At 48.0% G+C, this 20,138-nt stretch overlaps 1 protein-coding gene and 1 non-coding gene across 5 annotated transcripts in view; one reads left to right on the forward strand and one right to left on the reverse strand.

The window, feature by feature from the left end:
- The window catches only part of Kmt2a (lysine methyltransferase 2A), an 85,013-nt gene extending 82,425 nt beyond the window's left edge, over positions 1-2,588 (reverse strand). For all 4 annotated transcript variants that reach the window (XM_057768829.1, XM_057768830.1, XM_057768831.1 and 1 more), the window contains exon 1: positions 2,014-2,588. In XM_057768829.1, the coding sequence (XP_057624812.1) occupies positions 2,014-2,436 (423 nt within the window). In that variant the 5' untranslated portion in view covers positions 2,437-2,588. The remainder of the gene's footprint in view (positions 1-2,013) is intronic.
- A 17,420-nt stretch (positions 2,589-20,008) lies between these two features.
- Positions 20,009-20,138, forward strand: LOC130874030 (U6atac minor spliceosomal RNA). Its single transcript, XR_009057079.1, has one exon. It is a non-coding gene; the product is annotated as a U6atac minor spliceosomal RNA (small nuclear RNA).

Consider the following 20,138-nt stretch of genomic DNA (forward strand, 5'->3'; position numbering starts at 1 on the left):
AAACACTCTCAAACAACCCTGCTTACTGCAGCAGCCTTCTGAAGGCTGGGAAAAGGAGGTGGAGACAGAGCTGAGAGAGGCAGGCAAAGAGGATGCTGCAGCTAGCTAGCTACACAGAAAGGAACACGCCCCCATCACGTCCTCCTGGCTCCGTCAGAAGGGGGGTTGTTGTCAGTCTCCTGAGCCAGCTGCCTTAGAAACAATTTTTAAAAGGAGGCTGGGAGACTAACAACTGAGGGGGAAAAAAAAAAAGGACAGCTCCTTAGGATCTCCTCCCTGCCGGTCTTCCTAAGGCCTTTGCTAAATCTAAAGGGGTGCAGGGCATAAGGGGCCACAAGGGGTTTGCCCCAACGGCAGAGCACGCAGGAAACTGCTGGTTGCTATCTTTCCCTTTCTGTTTCAATCAACAGCACTACAGAGCAACAAACCCCTACCCCCCTTCACTTCAGCCCCTGGCAGCTGCTCTTCCTCCCCCTAGCATCCCCCATCCCATCCCCCCCCCCTCCTGCGACTCAAACTGCCCTTTCTGCATCCAATGGAAAACAAATGCGCAACGCAACTGACTGAACCTGAACTCAACTTCCCTTCCCTGGGCAACTTTCCTTTCTGCTGAAAAAGGCTGAAGACCGCTTATCAAAGCATCCCGGTTCTCAACCGATTACTCACTGGGAAGGGGCAAAGCGCTGACCCACCACCCACCTTGAGTCTCCCAATAGGAATCACAAATAATCTTACCTTCTCCCAAAGACTAACTTTGCTCCATGATCCTCCTCTTTTTCCCAACCCAAAGCAACCACCATTGCCACCACACTAACGTAAAACTGTCCCTTATCTACTCTCACCCCAGCCGGGCTCTCCTCCACCCCTACCAAGCCCCAGGATTGGCCTAGGAAAAGGTGGATCAATAATAAAATGACGAGGGGGAAAAAGAGAAAGAGAGAGAGAGAAGGGCGGGAGGGAGCCAGGGCCAGAGGCTGCAAGCTCTCAGGCGCAGTGGGTGGGGTAAGAGACCAGCTGCTTCCCTTGGGAGGATGCTGTTCTAGTCCCCCCACAAACATCACCCCTCACTGGGGGCCCCCTTTCTCTAGAGCTGGAGGGAAAGTCTGCTCCCTCTCAAGGAGAATACTGGAAAGTAGCTGTGCTCCAAGTTTAGGGGGACACTGGGCCATTTTCCCTCTAACACACCGTTGGTCCTTCATCTAAAGGAGGGAAAGGGGTGGAGTTGGAGGTAAATCCCTGACACCAGCAGCCTAGGAACCGCAGCCCTGGAAGACGGGGAAAGGGACTAACGCAGGGGAAAGCACTGTTATCTTCGCAGGAGAGATGAGGACAGGCAAGGTAGAGGGGAAAGGTTTCCCGTGGGGTGGGGCGGGACGAGGAGGCCCGGTGTGCTGGAGGTGGGAGTGGGCTGGGAGTACAGGTGAGAGAAGGGGGAGTGGCTGGCAAGGTGAAGACCTGGCTGGAGATGGAGAGAGGGTTGGTCAGGTTTTTCGAAAGCAAGGTGCAGCAAGGCACCTGGATTTCCCATGGGCCAGGAGAAGAACATGGCTCTGGATGAAGCCACCACCCGAGAGATGTCCAAGGGGAAGACTGCCCTAGGAGTAACACATCTGCCCAGGAAAGGAGGCGGAGATGTGGCGGGATCAGGTCTCTGGCAGAGGGAGGGAGGAATCTGGCTCGGATGAGGTAATCTGTGAAAGGGAGGAGGGGTTCAGTCCCGGGATGGGAAACCCCCGCAAGGGGGTCTGTGCCAAGGGATTTGGGGAAGGGTCCGGGGAAAGAAGGCGGTGTAGGGGGTAAACGCCCTTAGCCAGAAGGGGTTGAACCCTCGGGTAAGGCGCCTGGGGGCCTGCAGTCCATAAGGGGGGGTCCCAAAATGGGAGGGCCATTTGCCCCGGGTTAGGGACCCCAGGATGTTTCCAAGATTGGGATGCTCCTCAAACCTGGATGGGGGAGGGGAGGGGTTCCTCAGAGGGTCGAGACCCCAGACCCGGGGGTTCCTCGCCCCCTTACCTCTCCGCTGCCGCCTCCCCCGCCGCTCTCCCCAAACACTGCCCGGAACCGGCGCAGGTTGGTGCCGATGGCGGCCGAGACCTGCAGCGCCGCGTCGAAGCCCGGGCCCACCCGGAGCAGGGCTGGCCCTGAGGAGGCTGAGGACGATGACGAAGACGAAGACGAGGCAGACGACGAAGAGGCTGCTGAGGCGGCGGCCGCTCCCCCTGGAACCCCAGCCCCGCTGCTTCCCGCCGCCGCCGCCACCGCCGGGGGGGAGGGGGGCGCCCCGGGGCCGCCACCGCCGGCCGGGGGCCCGGGGGGAAGCAGCAAGGCCGGGACGCGTTGCCGCGGGGCGCCCCCTAGGCCCCGGCGCCCCCCGCCGCCACCGCCCCCGGTGGTCCCGGGTCGGGCGGGGAAGCGCCACCGACAGCTGTGCGCCATGTTCGCCCCGTAAGTGAAGCAGCGAGAGGGAGAGGCGACAACACAGGGGGGCGGGGAGGCGGAGGGGGGGGAGCGGCGGGCCCCGGAACCTGCCTAACCCGCCTGGCACCGCCCGGCCGATCGCACCCCGCGGCCCTCTATGCCGAGCGCCGGGTGGCGCTTGCTTGCCCTGCAATCTGCATATGGGCCTCTGGCCTCCGCCTCCGCCGCCCGGCGGCTGCTGCTCTATGCCGAGCCCCGGGCCCGGCTCCTCCCGCCCCGCAACCTGGATAAGTGCATGCCCCGCCCTCCGGGAGCGGCAGCGCCAGGGAAGATTGGGGTGGGGGGGGGAGGAAGCCCTGGAGCCCGGAGCGGAGGCGGGTTCCGGGGAGAGGGGGAGGGGGCGAGGGCGGCGGGAGGATGGAGGCGGAGGGAGCGGGTGGCCCGCTGCCGGGAGAGCCGAGGGGCCGATTACACACGTTCCCGGGACGCGCAGAGACTCGAGCTGCCCAGGAGAGCCGCTTCCAGTGCGGCGCGGCTGCTGGGTCCCGGGAGGAGCGAGCCTTCTCCGCCTTGGAGAGCGGCGGGCTTAGCCCTCATGGAACGCTTCTAGAATCCAGAAAGCCCCATTGTACTCCATGCAAAACCGAAGCGTGGCCCAGTTGAGTCTATGCAAAATGGCAAGGGCCTCGGTGAACGCGCTTTAAAAAATAAAATCCAATAAAAGAGGAGCCCCTCCCATCTTCATGCTTGGAGCTCTCTCTAAATGCACACGACCGAGTGGCGGGCTTCCGCCACCTCCTCGCCCCACTGTGCGCTGGAGAGAGGCAAGGAGCTTCTGGCTTTCGTGCCCTTCTGCCGAGTTGGGGTGTGTTTTCCCAGCCCGGACGTTGGAGCCCACGGCGTGCGCTGCGCGAACGACCTGGCGTTACAACGGAGCTGAAACTGGGTGGCTAACGGACTGGGCCCAAAGGGAAGAGGCGGGCAAAGGCGCCCCGCCCCTTCTTCCTCCGCTACCAGCTTGCCGCTGCATGCAAAGCGGACCCTAATGTATGCACGCGAAGGGAGGGGGCTCGCCAGCACATTTCTCATGATGGGGGGGGGGGGTCGTTGGGCATTATGATACACTGGGTGGAAGGGGCCCGCCGCCGGCAAGCTCTGGGCGCAGGGTTAGCAAGCCTAGAGGGAGGGAGAGGGAAGATGGATAGGGGAGCGGCGGGAGGGGGTAGTGTGAATATCCACGGGGTTTACTTTATTGCGGGGAATAGGAGAGGGCGCCTCTAGCAAGGCGTTAGAAGCCTGCGGGGATGGAAAAATCAAGGAGGGAGGGAGGAGGGATTGCTGCCCGAAGAATATGCGTTGGCTGAGGCTGGGGGGGATCGATACACTGCCTGCAGACCCTGAGCAGACTCCATCTCCCCCCACCCTCCAACCGAGGTGGAGTTCGCTGGAAGGTCACGCAGCCTTCCAGGTCTCCCGCACCCGTAGCGGGCACTACTCCGACTAGGATCGCCTAGGACAGCCGATTTAGGAAGGGCAGTGAGGGTCGTAGTAAGGCAGGTAGAAACCAGCTCTAACCCACTGGAGGTTGTTTTGCACGCCTCCAGAGGTCCACGGCCTCCTGGTGCTGAAAAACCTACATCCTTCCTACGGAGAGACAACTGTGCCAGCGAACGAATGGGGTTGTGGGGAGGAAGGGAACAGAGAAAGGGAGGAGACACAGTCAAACCCCAACTCCCCAAACTGGTCCGGGATCGATCATCGTTCCAACCGCGCAGGATGGGGCCCAGATGGTTTGCAAAACGCACACTCACACAACGCACGCACAGCCAGATTCCGTTGTTGCTTCTCATGGCTTAGTAGGTACAGAGAGAGTGGGAGCAGCGAGAGGCTATTAAACAGCAGCCCCACAACTCTGCTTAGGACATAACACACCCCATTGTGGATGATTTCTCTATTGCAATATATTTAGCGTTAGACTCTGGGGTTTTTGCTTCAGTATAGCTGCTCTGATCAGTTACAGATTGGCGACCACGTGGATTCTCGCAAGCATCCTGATTTGTTGCCTCTCTCACTCTCTCTCGCTTATTTTTCTTTTGTATTTGCCGCCCCCCTTCTTTAATATGCATAACGGCCTACAGAGGTAGTAGGCAGGGGACTGAGTGACAGGCTTTATATAACTGTGTCAACAGAATTTCTTCCCGCCCTCCGCCTTTGAGAAAACAAACCCGCCGGATTCTGAGTAACCTCTCCCTACAAGCACACTTCATTTAGCACAGGTGGGAGGTCTGGCAGCAACAAGAATGGAGAATGTCTTTGAAGATTGTGAAGACACGAGCCTGGGAAGTGGGGGAGAACTCCTTGAGAGTTGGTCTTTCAGGCTAGTGCAGAGAGGATCAGATGGATCAGATTTGGTTTATGACTGAATGTTTTAGAGGAAAAATAGCGATTATAACTTGCTTTTGTCTAGTATGTTCTATGAGGCCAAATGCTTTATGTGTATTCAGTTCTTACTAATCATGTAAGATAATTCTTTTTTTTTTTTACAAGTAGGGAAACTGAGTAATGTCCTAGACTACATACATAGTAATAGGTCTGCAGCTTGGTGGGATCTAACACCAAGTATCCAGAAACTGGACTGTGGACAGCAGAAAGACATTCAGTGGAAGAGCAGCTGCCTAGCATTTGGAAAGCCCTGGGTTTGATCCTGAGCACCAACACACACAGGGGGTTGAGGACACACATAGAGACTATTCTATGCTCTTCTCATGTTACCTGAAACTGTGTGTGCTTTATTTTCGGTATTAAATTTTGACTCATTTCTCTTGCATACCTAATATAGTCATGTGGTTAATGTTTTTTTAATATTTATTTTTGAGACATGGCCTCATCTATTTGAGACTGATCTTGAACTTTCTGTGTAGCCAAGGATGACGCTGAACGTTCTACCTCGAGAGTATCTGGAATACAGGTGTGCCCCACCGTACCTGTTTTAGTGTGGGGCTTGGGATCAGACCCAGGACTTTGCGAGTGCAGCAAACACTTCATCTACACCCCCATCGCCTATTTTTTAAACACTAGTTTGTTTGTTTGTTTATGTGTCTGCTTGTTTGTATGCACAGCAAGAATTACCCACAGAGGTCAAGAGAAGACATCAAAACTCCTGGGACTGAAGTGACAGGCAGTGGTGAGCCACCTGTTATAGATGGGAAACAAACCTCAGTCCTCTGCATGAGCCGCTTGTATTCTTAACTGCTAAGGCTCTCTCCAGGCCCCTAACCCCCATCTCTTAATTTTTTTTTTGAGATGATCTAACTAACCTAGACCCCAGCCAGCTATGTAAACCAACCTAGTCTCAAACTTACAAAGATCCCCCTGCTTCTACCTCTGAGTACTGGAATTACATGCGCCGCTTTGTCTAACTTTGTGTGGATAAAATGTTAATGAAATTTAAAATCCCACTGCACTGGTTCTGAGCTACTGCATTGCTGCCCTCAGTCCTGTCTTACTCTTAGCGGCAGCAAAAGTCACCGTTTGTGCATATACTTCAAAGATAACCTATGCCTAAACAAGCAAATCCATAGGGACCTCTTTCCATAAATGCAAAGATATCAAGTCCATTCCTGGCATCACAGCAGTTTCACTTAATAAAGCTAGGAAATTGTTTTTTATCACTCTTGGGGCTGTCTGGAAAATGCACAGTTTAATTTAACTAGATGTCTGTTAGTAGAGACTTATATTACTTTCTAGCCACTAAATGCCCTCCTCCTCCTCTTCCTTCTCTCTCTTATTTTTACTTTATGTGTATGGCTGTTTAGCCTGTGTGTATGTCTAGGCACCACCTGCATGCAGTGCCTGTGGAAGCCAGAAGAAGGAATGGGAATCCCCTTAAACTGCAGTTAAAGATGGTTTTGGACCACCATGTGGGTGCTAAGAATTGAACATGGGTTCTCTGTAGGAGCAGCCAGTGCCCTCAACAACTAAGCCATCTCATTTGAAAATAAAACAAACCCAGGGTTTCACTGTGTAGCCCATGCTCCCCTGGAACCCAGTCTGTAGCCCAGACTGACCTCAAAGTTGAGGCAATCCTCTTGCCTCGGTTGAATGCTGTGATTATAGGTATGAGCCACCATGTCCAGCCATTCCACTCAATTCCACACAATAACACAGTGCACAACTTTGAACACACACCAGTTTGCCACTGTGTAATATTCTTTTAGTATAGAGTCCTAGAAGTGTAGTTGCTGAACCCAAAGTATGTACACATATGATTTTGATAGATATTACCAAATTGTCCCCAGCCAATAAAGGTTGTTCAAGTATTTCATATTCCCATCAAAAATACTGAAGAGGGCTTCTTTCTCCATAACCTTTCTGAAAGTTTTTCTTAACCTTCTTGATCTTTGCCATCCTAATAAAAACGCACATATTTTACATTTTTTCCAAATGAGAGAAGGAACCCTTCAGGAAGGAAACCCCAAACTTTGCCCATTTCTGAGAACTCATAAATTACTCTGGCTTTAAAGAGACCTCTAGAGGCTGGAGAGGTTGGCTCAGCAGTTAAGAGCACTTGTTGCTTTGCAGAGGCCTGGGCTCAATTATCAGTATTCATATGATGAATCACAACCATCCTAATTCCAGTTCCAGGGAATCCAAAGTCCTCTTCTGACCTCCATGGACAGCAGATATACAAATGGTATACATACATATATGTAAGCAAACACTTACATATAAAATGAATAAACCTATTGTTTTTTTTTTTTTTTAATCAAAGGGACTCCTAGTGGTTAGCTCTCTTTCTCTCTACCCTGAGGACTCCTCACTGCAAAATGAGTATCATGGTGGAACTAACATGGGCTCGGAGTCACAAATATAAGCTTGATTTGCAGGTCCAATACTTTTAGGTATACACCTTGAGCGAGGTACCTGGCCATATGCCTATCTCCTCATTTGCAAAAATTAGAATCTTAATAGCAACTTCACGAGATTGCTATGAAGATTAAATTATATATTCTAAGTATCTTCTTTCTTATTCAAATAGAAACAACACACACGGTTCGCTTGTTGGTTTGTTTGTTAATGCTAAGAATAGAACCTACGTATATTTTTTTTTTCTCTGTTTTGAGACCGGGTTTCAAATAACCCAGGCTGACCTCAAACTTGCTATATAGCTTAGCATGACCTAACTCCTGATCCTTCTGCTTCAACCTTCCAAGTCCTTCACCCAGATTTTCTTTTCCATTGGTGACGACAGCTCTCTCAGTTTCCTTCCTCCAAATGAACACAGTGTATCATCAGTACAGCAGACCCAAAGGTCTTTGAACTGAGACAAGAAGCTGGCTGGATCATTTAAATTCCCCCCACAGGATCATCACAGAACATGGAACTGGTCAGAATTTCTGGGTATTGCTTTCTTCTGAAAAGAGCACATCTATAACTCTTTAATAAAGGCCCCCTTATATTATGGAGGTGATGGTGCAGCCTGGGCATGTAGTGTACACCTGTAATCTTGGCACTAGCCAGGCAGAACAGTGGATGGAGAATGTAAAGCTAGTCTGGACTGCACACTGAGTTCAAGGCTAGACTCCTGGGCTAAAAGACAAACTAACAAAGTAAAATAGAAAGCAATAATTGCAGGCTGGAGGGCTGGAGAGATGGCTCAGAGGTTAAGAGCATTCCCTGCTCTTCCAAAGGTCCTGAGTTCAATTCCCAGCAACCACATGGTGGCTCACAACCATCTGTAATGGGGTCTGGTGCTCTCTTCTGGCCTGTAGGCATACACACAGACAGAATATTGTATACATAATAAATAAATAAATAAATATTTTTAAAAAAAATAGTTGCAGGCTGGAGAGATGGCTCAGCAGTTAAGGGCACTGACTGCTCTTCCAGAGGATCCAGGTTCAATTCCCAGCACCCACATGGCAGCTAACAATTGTCTATAACTCCAAGATCTGACATCCTCACATATGCAGGCAAAACACCAATGCAAATAAAATAAAAATAAAACATTATTTTTTTAAAGCAGTAATTGTAGTCCCCATGTCTACTAGTTTTCATTTCTGAACTTGAGAAGAATTTGGCATAGTTCTATTTATGACTGAAAGGGTTTTAGTGAATCTAGAATAGACAGCAGCTGGCTTTCTGCCAAAGACAAGGTCTAGCTAATTTGGGGGGCAAACCTTTGTGAAGACAGGAGCCATGGATTACTCATGCTTGTATCCGCTGTATACAGGCAGTCTATATAAGCCCAATTCATGCTTTCTAAATAAATGGTTCTTCCCAGCTTTATGGTTGATTGGGGATTCGCTCTAAAGAGCTTTACATTTTTTGTTGATTTATTTGGGTATTTATAAACATTTATTATTGTGTATGTATTTGTGTGTATGTGTGTATGGGTTGGTGCATACCATCCCATGTGTGTGGAAGTCCGAGGACAGCTTGCAGGAGTCACTTTCCTCCTTCCGCTACATGGGTTCCAGGGACTGAACTCAAGTAGCCAGGCTTGGAAGCAAGTACCTTTATCACCAAACTGTCTCGTCAGTCCAAGGAATGGTGTTGTTAGAGGATTCTGGCAATTGAATGTGCTAGCTGGCTTTATTTTTGTTGCTATTGTTGTAATTTTTTTAATATTTATTTATTATGTATACAATGTTCTGTCTGTGTGTATGCCTACAGGCCAGAAGAGGGCACCAGACCTCATTACAGATGGTTGTGAGCCACCATGTGGTTGCTGGGAATTGAACTCAGGACCTTTGGAAGAGCAGGCAATGCTCTGAACCGCTGAGCCATCTCTCCAGCCCTATTGTTGTAATTTTACATTTACTCTGAAATCAGTCAAACTATCTCCATTTGAAATTATACCAGTGATCATAATTCATATATATATATATATATGTGTGTGTGTGTGTGTGTGTGTATACACACACATATATATTGGTATATATACACTATACACACACACATATATTGGTGTTTCGAGACAAGGTTTCTCTGTGTAGCCTTGGCTGTTCTGAAACTCTCTTTGTAGATCAGGTTGACCTCAAACTAACAGATATCCGCCTGCCTCTGCCTCCCGAGTACTGGGATTAAGAGCATGAGCCCCCACTGTCCTGCCAAAATTCATATTTTTCAAGGAAAGAAAAGTGATGTGTAGCTATCATCTGCTTATGGCTATTTTACCTTGTAAAAGCTACATGGGAATTCTGTATTTGGGAATTTCTTTCTTCCGCTTTCCAGATGTCTCTGAATCGTGGCCATAGTGACTTCTGATTGGCACAGCTTAGGTCTGTTGCATAAGCTAACCCAAACTACCCAGTCACAGGAGACAGAGAACGAAATGGCCCAGTGAAGTATAGGAAGACTAGAGGAAGCTGCAAGAAAAGATGTAGGAGGAACTGAGAGCAACTCTCAAGGTGGCAGGAGGTCAAGAAATAGGGGGTGGGGCTAGAGCAAGTGAGGTAGCTCAGCAGGTAAAAGTACTTGCTGCCAAGCCTGATTCCCTGCGTTCAATCTCCAAGACCCACATAGTTGAACAGAATCCCCCAAGCTATCCTGTGACCTCCACACCTGTGCATGCACACACGCACATAAATTTAAACGGTAGTAGTAAGAGGCTGAAGAAATGGCTCAGAGATTAAGAGCATGTGTTGCTCTCACAGAGGACTCTCTTTAGGATTTCCAGTCCACATGGTAGCTAACAAAGGTTTCTCAGTCCCGGGGATTGGACACCTGACCGCCTCAGGTACCAGGCCTGCACATGGTACACACACACATTCAGGAAAAGCACCCTGACACATAAAATAAAAACACATATTTTCGTTGTAATAAGGGAGAAGCAGAGGCTCATTGTGGACTCCGACTCGCAACCATCGCACCAGGATGCCAGTCATGAGAAACCACTGCATTCTGGAGCAGACATAGGTGATATCTCTAGATGAAACATCAAAGCCCAAGACAGACTGCTGGTTCAGAAGGCAGGGAGAAGCAAGGGGAGGCATCTTTTTCAGGAGGCACACCTATAAAAGGAAAGAAAGGGACCTTAGCTGGAGGCCCTAACACATGGTTAAGAGGCTGCTACAATTGTTTTTGAGGCAGGGAGGGTCTCGTACGTACAGCCCAACGTGGCTTTAAACACTCCATGTAACTGAGGTCGACACTAAACTCCTGACCATCCTACTCCACCTCCCGTGCTGGGGCTATAAACACACACTACCATGCCTGGTGTGCGAACCCAGGGCCTCCTGTGTGATAGAAAACACTGTACTACCTGAGCTCCATTTCCAGCCCTGGAGTTTATTCTATCTATCTATCTATCTATCTATCTATCTATCTATCTATCTATCTATCTATCTATCTATCTACTTATTTATTTTGGTTTTTCGAGACAGGGTTTCTCTGTGTAACACTCTGGCTGTCCTGGAACTCAACTGGTAGATCGGGTTGTAGATCAGGCTGGCCACAAAGTCTCTGAGATCCGCCTGCCCCTGCCTCCCGAGTGCTGGGATTAATGGCGTGCGGTGCCACCACCGCCTGGCTTATTTTATTTTTTTCTTATCACGTATGTGTACAGGGCATGTGAGAGACTGCAGTCACATACCGCCACACCGCATATATGAGTGTCAGCAGATGACTTCTGGGAATCAGTTCTTGCTTCTTTCCACCATGGGGAACTCTGGGAACCAGATTCAGGTTGTCAGTCCTGTTTAGCAAGTGGTGTCTGCTCAACTATCTTGCTGGCCTTCAAGAGTTTATTTAAGTTTTTATTTTAATTTTTAGTGTTTATGTGTGTGACTGCGTATATGCAATGCATCACATGAGTGCCTGTTGTCTGAGAAATTCAGAAGGGGGATTTGGATCTCTAGGAACTGGAGTTATAGACAGTTGTGAGCCACCATGTGGGTGCTAGGAATTGAACCCAGGTCCTCTGCGAGAACAAGAAGTGCTCTTAACCACTAAACCAACTCTCCAACACAAGGCTTTATTTTTAAACTAATTTTTAATTGCTGTAAAAGTGACATATGCAAGGTAAAATTTTTTGCTTGTTTTTCTTGAAAGAGGGTTTCTCTGTGTAGCCCTGACTGTCCTAGAACTCACTTTGTAGACCAGGCTGTCCTCAAACTCAGAGATCCACTTATCTCTGCGTCCCAAGTGCTGGGATTAAAGGTGTGTGCCACCACCACCGGCTACAAGGTAAAAATTTAAAGTATCATTAAACAGCATAAAATTAGAAGGTCTATATAATACTGCTGTCCCTCTAACATTATATGTGCACATGTAAATATGCAAGTATATATGTTATATGTACATAGATATGAATATATACTTAAAAAAAGTTTTCTTGAGATACTCTGTCAATATAGACTAGACCAGCTTCTAACTCACAGAGATCTGCCTGCCTTTGCCTCTGAAATGCTGGACATATATATCTTTTCAACTCATGTGAATATAATCCACACATTTCTTCACTTGGTCCCTAATCTCATGAAAATCCCAGAAACCCTTATCTCCCTGACCTCACTCTATCTTCGGTTGCTACTGCTTTGACCTTTCTTGTAGTTCCTGGAAGCTAGGCACACTTGGCTTAAGGCTTTGCGCTTGCCCTTCTGTCTGCCTAGAGTGTTCTTCCACTAGGCATCCTCTTGGCTGACTCTCAGGCTTCCTTCACTTCTCTGTTCCTGCCCCCTCCTCAGAAGCTACCATTGGCACTCACGATACCACGCACTACTTCTTCCCCTCCCCTTTCCTGTTACAGCGCTAGACTGATCAGGCCTCTTGTGCTAGACAAGCTCTACCATTGAACTACATCCCCTGCTTTACTGCATTTTTCCTCCCTCCCTCTGTCTAAGAGAAACTGCTATGTATACAGGTGTTTTGCCTGCATGTATGTCTATGCACAAGTGTTTGCCTGGTGCCCACTGAGGCCAGAAGAGGTCAATGTAACCCCTGGAGCTGGAGTTACAGGTGATTGTAAGCTAGCATGTGGGTACTAGGAATCAAACCCAGGCCCGCTGGAAGATCAAGCAGCCAGGGTTCTTAACTGCTTAACTGTCTCTCCAGTTACCCTACTCTCCTCTTCGTGATTAAGGCTCATATAGCCCAGGCTAGTCTTTGAGTCACTACGTTTTGAAGGATGACCTTGAACTTCCTGATCCTTCTGCCTCCCCCACTCCCAAGTGCTCTAGTCAAGCTGTCTTCTTTCTAGAAGGCAGGCCTCCCAGAATTCACATTTCCTTTGTTGCAGCCCCTCTTCCTCTCCATCTTCTTCAAGGTCTCTCCTGCCCACCACAAAGTTTGGGATATCTTTCTTCTGAGTGTCTCCCATTTATCTCTTCCTTACAGAGGAGCAGTACCACCCATTTTTACTCAGTGCTGGGGGCTCCAACTCAGGGCCTCATGCATGCTACGCAAGCACTCTACCAACACACAGATGCCTGGGCTGGAGAGGTGGCTCAGCGGTTAAGACCTCTTCCAGAGGTCCTGAGTTCAATTCCCAGCAATGACACAGAGACTCGCAACCATCCATAATGAGATCTGGTGCCCTCTTCTGGTCTGGCCTGCAAACACAACACTGTATACAGAAGTTAATAAATCAAAAACAAAACAAAACAAACAAACAAAAAAACCCCAGCTATATCCCCAGACCCTTCTGCTGCACTTACTGGATTTGCTTACTTTAAACCTTTTTTATTACATTTTAAAATTTATGTATTTATTGGGGGCACTTGTATGCCACAGCGCTTTTGTGGAGGTCAGAGGACAACTTGCAGAAGTCAGTTTTCTCCTTCCATCATGAAGGTCCCAGGGCTCAAATTCAGGTTGTCAGGCTTAGCAGCAAGCTTCTTCTTTTACTGAGTTGTCTCACCTGTCTAGGTTTCCTTACCTTACTGTTGGTGTCCTTCACAAGGATGAGCTCCAAGAGTGGAGGGTCTGTGCTTCCAGTTGTACCAAGAGGCTAAAGAGCATCTCGCAAAAGAGCTACGGTTCAGTTCCCAGCACCCACCTTGGGAGACTCTCAACTGCTTTGTAACTCCAGCTCTGGGTGAGCTCAATGCCTCTGCCTGCCAAGGGCACCTGCATGCACTCAGACACGCCCACACAGACATGCACACATTCACATCATTTCAAAACAATAAAAAAAAAAACCTTAAGCGAAAAAGGGTAGAAGCTCAAATCGCTTGAGTTCAAACCTGTTTGGTTTTACTTTTTCCCTTTGAATCAGGGTCTCACTATGTAGCCCAGGCTGCCTTAAAGCTCAAGATCCTTCTGTCTCAGCCTCCAAGTGCTAGGATTATAGATGCCACCACGGCTGGCGGGGACATCTTTATTTCTTAGCGAGTGTGTACACTTGGGAAGGTGAATCAGTTTTCTTCACTAAAGCAGATCATCCTTGTATCTAATCCTAGGTTCTTATTAGGATTAATATATGGATGTTATAACATGTTCACAGTAGTAACTGTCAATAGAGAATGTTAGGACTCTTTGATTTATATTTTTATTTTGCTAGAGTTTCAGGTTTTGTTGGGTTTGGGTTGTTTGTTTGGAAGTGCCTGGGCCTTGTGCACACTAGGCAATAGCTGCAGTGCTGACCTTTCCCCGGCACTGTTGGTAGGTTTTATAAAGGCTATTCAGCTAAGCATGATGGTAGACGCCTACAATCCTAGTGTTAGCATTGGCCTGCCCTTAGGAGCCTGCCAGGATACATCCAGCTGTAGTCACTAAGAGCATCTCCTGTGCACACTGGTGACATTCCCCTTTAAAAGGTAGACCTGCCCACCTCCCATCACTTTTTCTTTTTCTCTCCCCCCTTTTCTCTTCCACCATTCTTGTCCCTAGGGACCAGTCCCTGCCCCCCCCCCCCCCGGCCCTGTTCTTTCTCTCTTCCATGTGAGCCCTGTTGCATGGTGTGACTTCTCTTCATGGTGTTTTTTTTTTTTTTTTTTATTACAACACCTAGCACTCAGGATGCTGAGGCAGGAAGATCAAAAGTTTGAGGACAGCAGAGGAAACATAAAGTTCTAGGCCAGCCTTGGTGGGCTCCCAGACCCAGTCTCAAAACAAAGAAAATACCAGTTCCCCAAAGGCAATCTAGTAGCATGGTCATGGGTGGCCCTGCCCAGCTGGCTCTTCTCCATCTTCTAGGTGGTTCTTTCCAGACCCGTTTCGCTGTCTTTCACTCTTAGACACCAGTGTCTCTGAGTTTCTGTCACTTCTCACATTCTTGTCTGGTGATCTCATGGCTTTAACTACTACCCAGGCGGCCGAGATCAGTAACTGCCACCCCCAAACAGCCTCGTCCCCTAGCGCCTCAGCCTCTGGTGTCCAAATGCTTTAAAAGCATTTCCATTCTAATTACTTGTTGGGTTGCATGACTCACCGGAGTGTGGGTTCCTCAAGGGCAGGAATAGCATCTCGGTTATCTTTATCTCTGGTACCCCAGGCGAGGTGTTCTTGGTAGTCTGCTTCCTTCTATGCTCAGTCTATGGGAGGGAAGCAAACAGTAAATGTGTAGACAGGTCTGCTGTGAGATCTGTTAGTCACCTCACCGTGTCAGTGAGACAAAGCCACGAGAGAGCTGGGAGAAGCTACGGCACACAGTTGTCGGCAAGGATGGCCAGGTTGTGGGCAAAGGCAGAGTGAGTCACATGATGTTTCAGAGAAGAGAACTCCAAGGATAACCCAGCACACACGCAAGCCCTGAGGAGCAGCATGTTTCAGGGAGTAGTTGGGCGACAACAGAGAGACCCTGCGACTGGACACAGTAAGATGAAGGACAGGAGAAGTGATAAGAAGTGGGGTGGGGTGAGAGAGAGGTAGTGGTGGTTTTAGATTTTGCAGAGGCATAAAATTAAGTGAGAAGCCGTTGGAGGGTTCTGAGGAGAAGGTTGATAAGATGTGCCTCAACATTTGAAGGATCATTCTGTCTGCTGTCAGGAATAGACAAAAGGGCTAGAAAGGCTTGTGGCTTTAATCCACGGGAGTCCGGTAAACGTTCTCAAGACTCTATTTGGGTATAAAATAGGGGTAAACACTCACCAACACAGAACCAATCAGTTGCCGCTGCTGATCCACCTGTGTTTGTCCACTCATTCTGTCCAGAGCAATAAGTGCCAACAGCATGCCGCCTGCTCTGCTCCGACCACCCAGAAGAGCGTGAGAGCAAGAGAGAGAGGCTCTTTCCCTCAGTTTATAAATTGTCACCTACACAGACAAGAATGCACCCTAAAGTTTGTAATCCCCCAAAAGACATTGGCTCAATAGACTGAAATCCCACCACAGAGACTGCTTCCCTGGCGTGCTTGAAACCCTGGATTCAATCCCTTGCACCAAGATAAACTGGGCATGGTGGCACATGCCTGTGATCTCAGAACTTAGTAAGTAGAGGTGAGAGGATGCCCCTAATTTGGAGGCCAGCCTGGCTGTTGGGTGGTAAACCTTTTCCTGAGGAGATGTAACACACATGTCTACTCTCACCCCAGGTAGGAATCCTGCAACAGATCTAAGAACAAATATCACCAAAGCCCAACTTGGTGAACCAATGAGCTTTATTAGGGTTACTTACAGGAATATGGGTGATGGGTTACTTACAGGAGCAGAAATGCAAAGCCCACTACAGCACGGGTGACAGCTCACAAAGGCTGGGAACCTGGAACACACCGTGTAGGCTGCAGACAGCTCAGCAGGTTGGAGAGGTCCTTTCCAGGTGCCTCAGTGGGTCTAAACATCCTCCAAGCAGCTCATCTAATCTTTGCTTCTTCTAAGCAGCTGATGAAATCTCAGAGTCTTCTTTGTAGTCTGAGGCAGACTCTCACCTTTTATTGCTTACTCTGGTGGGAACCGGGCTAATGAATCTGGTCAGTTTCAGGGACTTCCTGGAGCTATTTTGAGTTGTTTATCTTTCTGTATAAAGATCTTGTCCAGATTGTTTCAACCTCAAAGAAAACTGTTGCATAACACTGGTCTACACACTGAGCTTCAGGCCAGGGATGGTTATGTAATAAATCCCCCATCCAAGAACACTCCGAAAAATGGGGTGCAGGGGAAGTAGTTGGTAAAGGGCTTTTGTCACACAAGCACGAGGACCTGAGCTCCATCTCTAGGCTGCCTGCTTGTGATCCTAGCACTGGGGAGCGAGGAGAAGCAGGTTCCTGGCATTCCCAGGCTCACCAGCCTAATCAAAGTGTCAGCTTCTAGGGGAGTGAAAAACCTATGGTCGGAGAAGTAGAAAGGGCACCTGACTGTCTTCTCTGGACTCCACATGCATGTGCAGACATGTACATATGTGTATCCACACACTAATAAGCACACATATACGCACAAAATCTAAAAACAATAAAAAGAATCATCAAAGAGGGGGGTGGTGGATGCAGCTCAGTAAAGCATTTGCCTAACGTGTGTCAGGCCATGGGTTTGACTCCCAGCTTCTTCAAGAACACTAAAGAACATATAAAACCATGAAGCAAAAACAAAAATATCTCTTCATCCCTATTTTTTGTTTTGCATTTATTTGTTTATTTATTTATATGTGTATATTCATTCCACCGTGGGAATGAGGAGGTCAGAGGACGACTCTGAGGACTCAGTCTACCCTTCCTACCACATGGGTCCCAGGGTTTGAATTCAGGTCGTCAGACATAGTAGTAAGGACCTTTTCCTGCAGAGCTATCTCAGCTGGCCCCAGATGCAGAAGATCCTTGAAGCTAGAATAAGTCTTATTGAAGTATTAAATGTAGGGAGTGAGAAGCCCGGTGATGGTGGCACAAACCTTTAGTCCCAGCACTTGAGAGGTAGAGGTAGGCAGATCTTTGTGAGTTCGAGGCCAGTTTCTACAGAGCTACTTTTAGGACAGCCAGGACTACCAAAGAAACCCTGTCTTGAAAAACAAACAAAAAATGAGCTGGTGGTAGTGGCAGGTGGCACATACCTTTAATCCCTGCACTCGGGGAACAGAAGCAGGCGGATCTTTGTAGTTTGAGGACAGCCTGGTCTACAGAGAGAGTTCCAGCACAGCCAGGGCTACACAGAGACACCCTGGCAAAACAAACACTAAGACAAACAGAAAGAAATGAGTTCATGTGAGTTGGAGAGATGGATCAGCAGTTAAGAGCACTTGCTCTTCAGTTCCCAGCAAAGCTTCTCATGACAGACTGTAACTCCAGCTTCAGGGCATCCGATGCCCTCTTCTGGTCTCCATGGGCACCACACACCCAAGTGGTGCACATACAAACATGCAGGCATAACACTCCTATACATAAAATAAAGTAAATTCAAACATTCAAGTATCTAAGAAAAACTGAATAAATAAAGTGTGTGTGTGTGTGTGTGTGTGTGTGTGTGTGAGAGAGAGAGAGAGAGAGAGAGAGAGAGAGAGAGAGAGAGCGCTTACCAGGCTGCCTAGATCAGAAAACAGGTAAGAGGAAAGTATTAAGAGAACCCACAGAAGATAGAAGATTGACAATATCTTTACACACTTCCATTTACTAGCAAAGAGGAAAGAAAGGTCATTAGTATGAGAATAAAAGAACATATTTTGATTTAAAAAAAAAGAAATTTAAAGACAGGAAGAATTGAGTCTATCAACTTAAGGAGGACTGAAGAAAAGGGAAAGACCAGATGTGGTAACACATCTGTAATCTCAACCCTAGAGAGACAGAGACAGGAGGATCAGGAGTTCAAGACAAATCTAAGTTACATGAGTTCAAAGTTAGCCTGGCTACAGAGCAAGACCCTGTCTCAAAACAAAAGAAGACAAACAAACAAACAAACAAAAAAGGAAAGAAAAATGGCTTGGTGTACATAAGGTTAAGTTCTGGAAACAGTGAACTGAAATTCACATTCTCCATTCCTTCACAGCCTTCCTAATACTCCCCAAGCCACTATTGTCTGACTGCCACCTCTGCTGAAATCATGGCCACCAGAGACCAAGGATTTTCTGCTGTGTTATGTATTTACTTTGGTCTTTAGAGACAGGGCCTCAGAGTCTAGGCTGACCTTGTACTTGCTATGTGGCCCAGAATAGCCTCAGATTAATGATCCTTTTGTCTCAGTTTCCCAAGTGCTGGGATTATAGATGGAAACTATCCATGGAAAGCTCAGACAATGACGACTTTCCTTTCTTTTTTTTTTTAAATATTTATTTATTTATTATGTATACAATATTCTTTCTGTGTGTATGCCTGAAGGCCAGAAGAGGGCACCAGACCTCATTACAGATGGTTGTGAGCCACCATGTGGTTGCTGGGAATTGAACTCAGGACCTTTGGAAGAGCAGGCAATGCTCTTAACCGCTGAGCCATCTCTCCAGCCCCCGACTTTCCTTTCTTTATATTCAACTGTGTGTGTGTGTGCGCGCGCGCGTGCACATGTGTAAATGCATGTGTATTGGTCAGAGGACAGCTTCTGGAAATTGATTCTCTCTTTCCACCAGATTGGCCGTGGGGTCAGTCTCAGTTCTCATTTCCCTGACCTTTCCGTCTGAGATCCTTGCCTCTCTCTGTTGCATAAGTTCTCATTGGTCTTAATAATAAAAACCCAGAGCCACATATTGGTGTAAATGCTGAAAGATCAGAGAGAAAAAGGAGCAAGCCACAGCCAACTCTTAACCTTGCTAACACCTCAGCAAAAAAAAAAAAAAAAAAAAAAAAAAAAAAAAAAAAAAAAGGACTGAGCTCCTGTCTCTTCCCTCCTTATAATCCTTTCTCTACCCAGCCATTTCACTTCCTGTCTGTCAGTACAGACGTCAAGACCTCTATGGCTAACTCGTGTCTAGCTCCGCCCTCTGATCTTCAGGCAAGCTTGATTTGTTATCACCACATCTCTCCATCTCCAAATGGCGCTTTCTCAGAGCCATAGTCTTAGACTACCTCTATTTTCACTAGTTTATGTGTTAATTCACATCCCAAAGTCCTGCTGCCTGGAAGGCTGTAGGTGCCGAGGATATAGGTAAACATCCATGTGCTCACTTGACGTGGGATTCCTTCCTAAGCAGCCCGCCTACTCCCCAAACTGCGCATCTAGCACGAAACACCATTCTGGATTTCAGACACACCTACCTAATGCTTTGTTGAGTATCTTCTCTAGTACATCCTTGTGCTGAATGCCTCTTTGCTCTGGTTTGCCTCTCATGTTCCCTCTCCTAAGCACCCTACCACGTACTGCTGTTCTCCACAGCATTTCTCAGTATTGTGCTCTGATGCTGAACTTCTCAAGATGGAAATCTGATTGCGGTGCTTTAAAATACTTTAGTAAGCTTAGCCTTTTCAAGATCCTCCACTGACTCTAAGTCTCCACCCTTTGCCTCCTGTGGCCCAGCCTTGCTGAATTCATCCTGTGTAGCTGCTCAGAGCTGTCTGATCCTGCTTCAGTGCCCATCTCTGCTGTCTAATGTGCCCATCTTCCCCTTCTCGTCCCCTTGGCTGGCTTCTAGTCCAGTATCACCCTCTACACGTCAGCCTTGCTCAGCCTCTCCTGGGGGGTCCCTCACACGCAGTCTAGACGCCTGATGCTGATCTCACCGCATCTTGCACTTTTATGACTTGTGATTGCTTATTTTGTTAACCCTTCCACTGGACTCTTAGAGATAGGAAATGGAGCTGTGTCATATGAAGGAGAGAAGTTCCACCTTCCTGATAAAAACAGAAGAAGCCCTTGGGTCCTTGGGTTTATTAACACATGGACAGTTACGGTATTGCCAACTGCTCTGTGGCATCTAACCACTGTTGTGC

The sequence above is a fragment of the Chionomys nivalis genome, chromosome 4 (genome assembly GCF_950005125.1).
Source record: "Chionomys nivalis chromosome 4, mChiNiv1.1, whole genome shotgun sequence".
Taxonomy (NCBI): Eukaryota; Metazoa; Chordata; class Mammalia; order Rodentia; family Cricetidae; genus Chionomys; species Chionomys nivalis.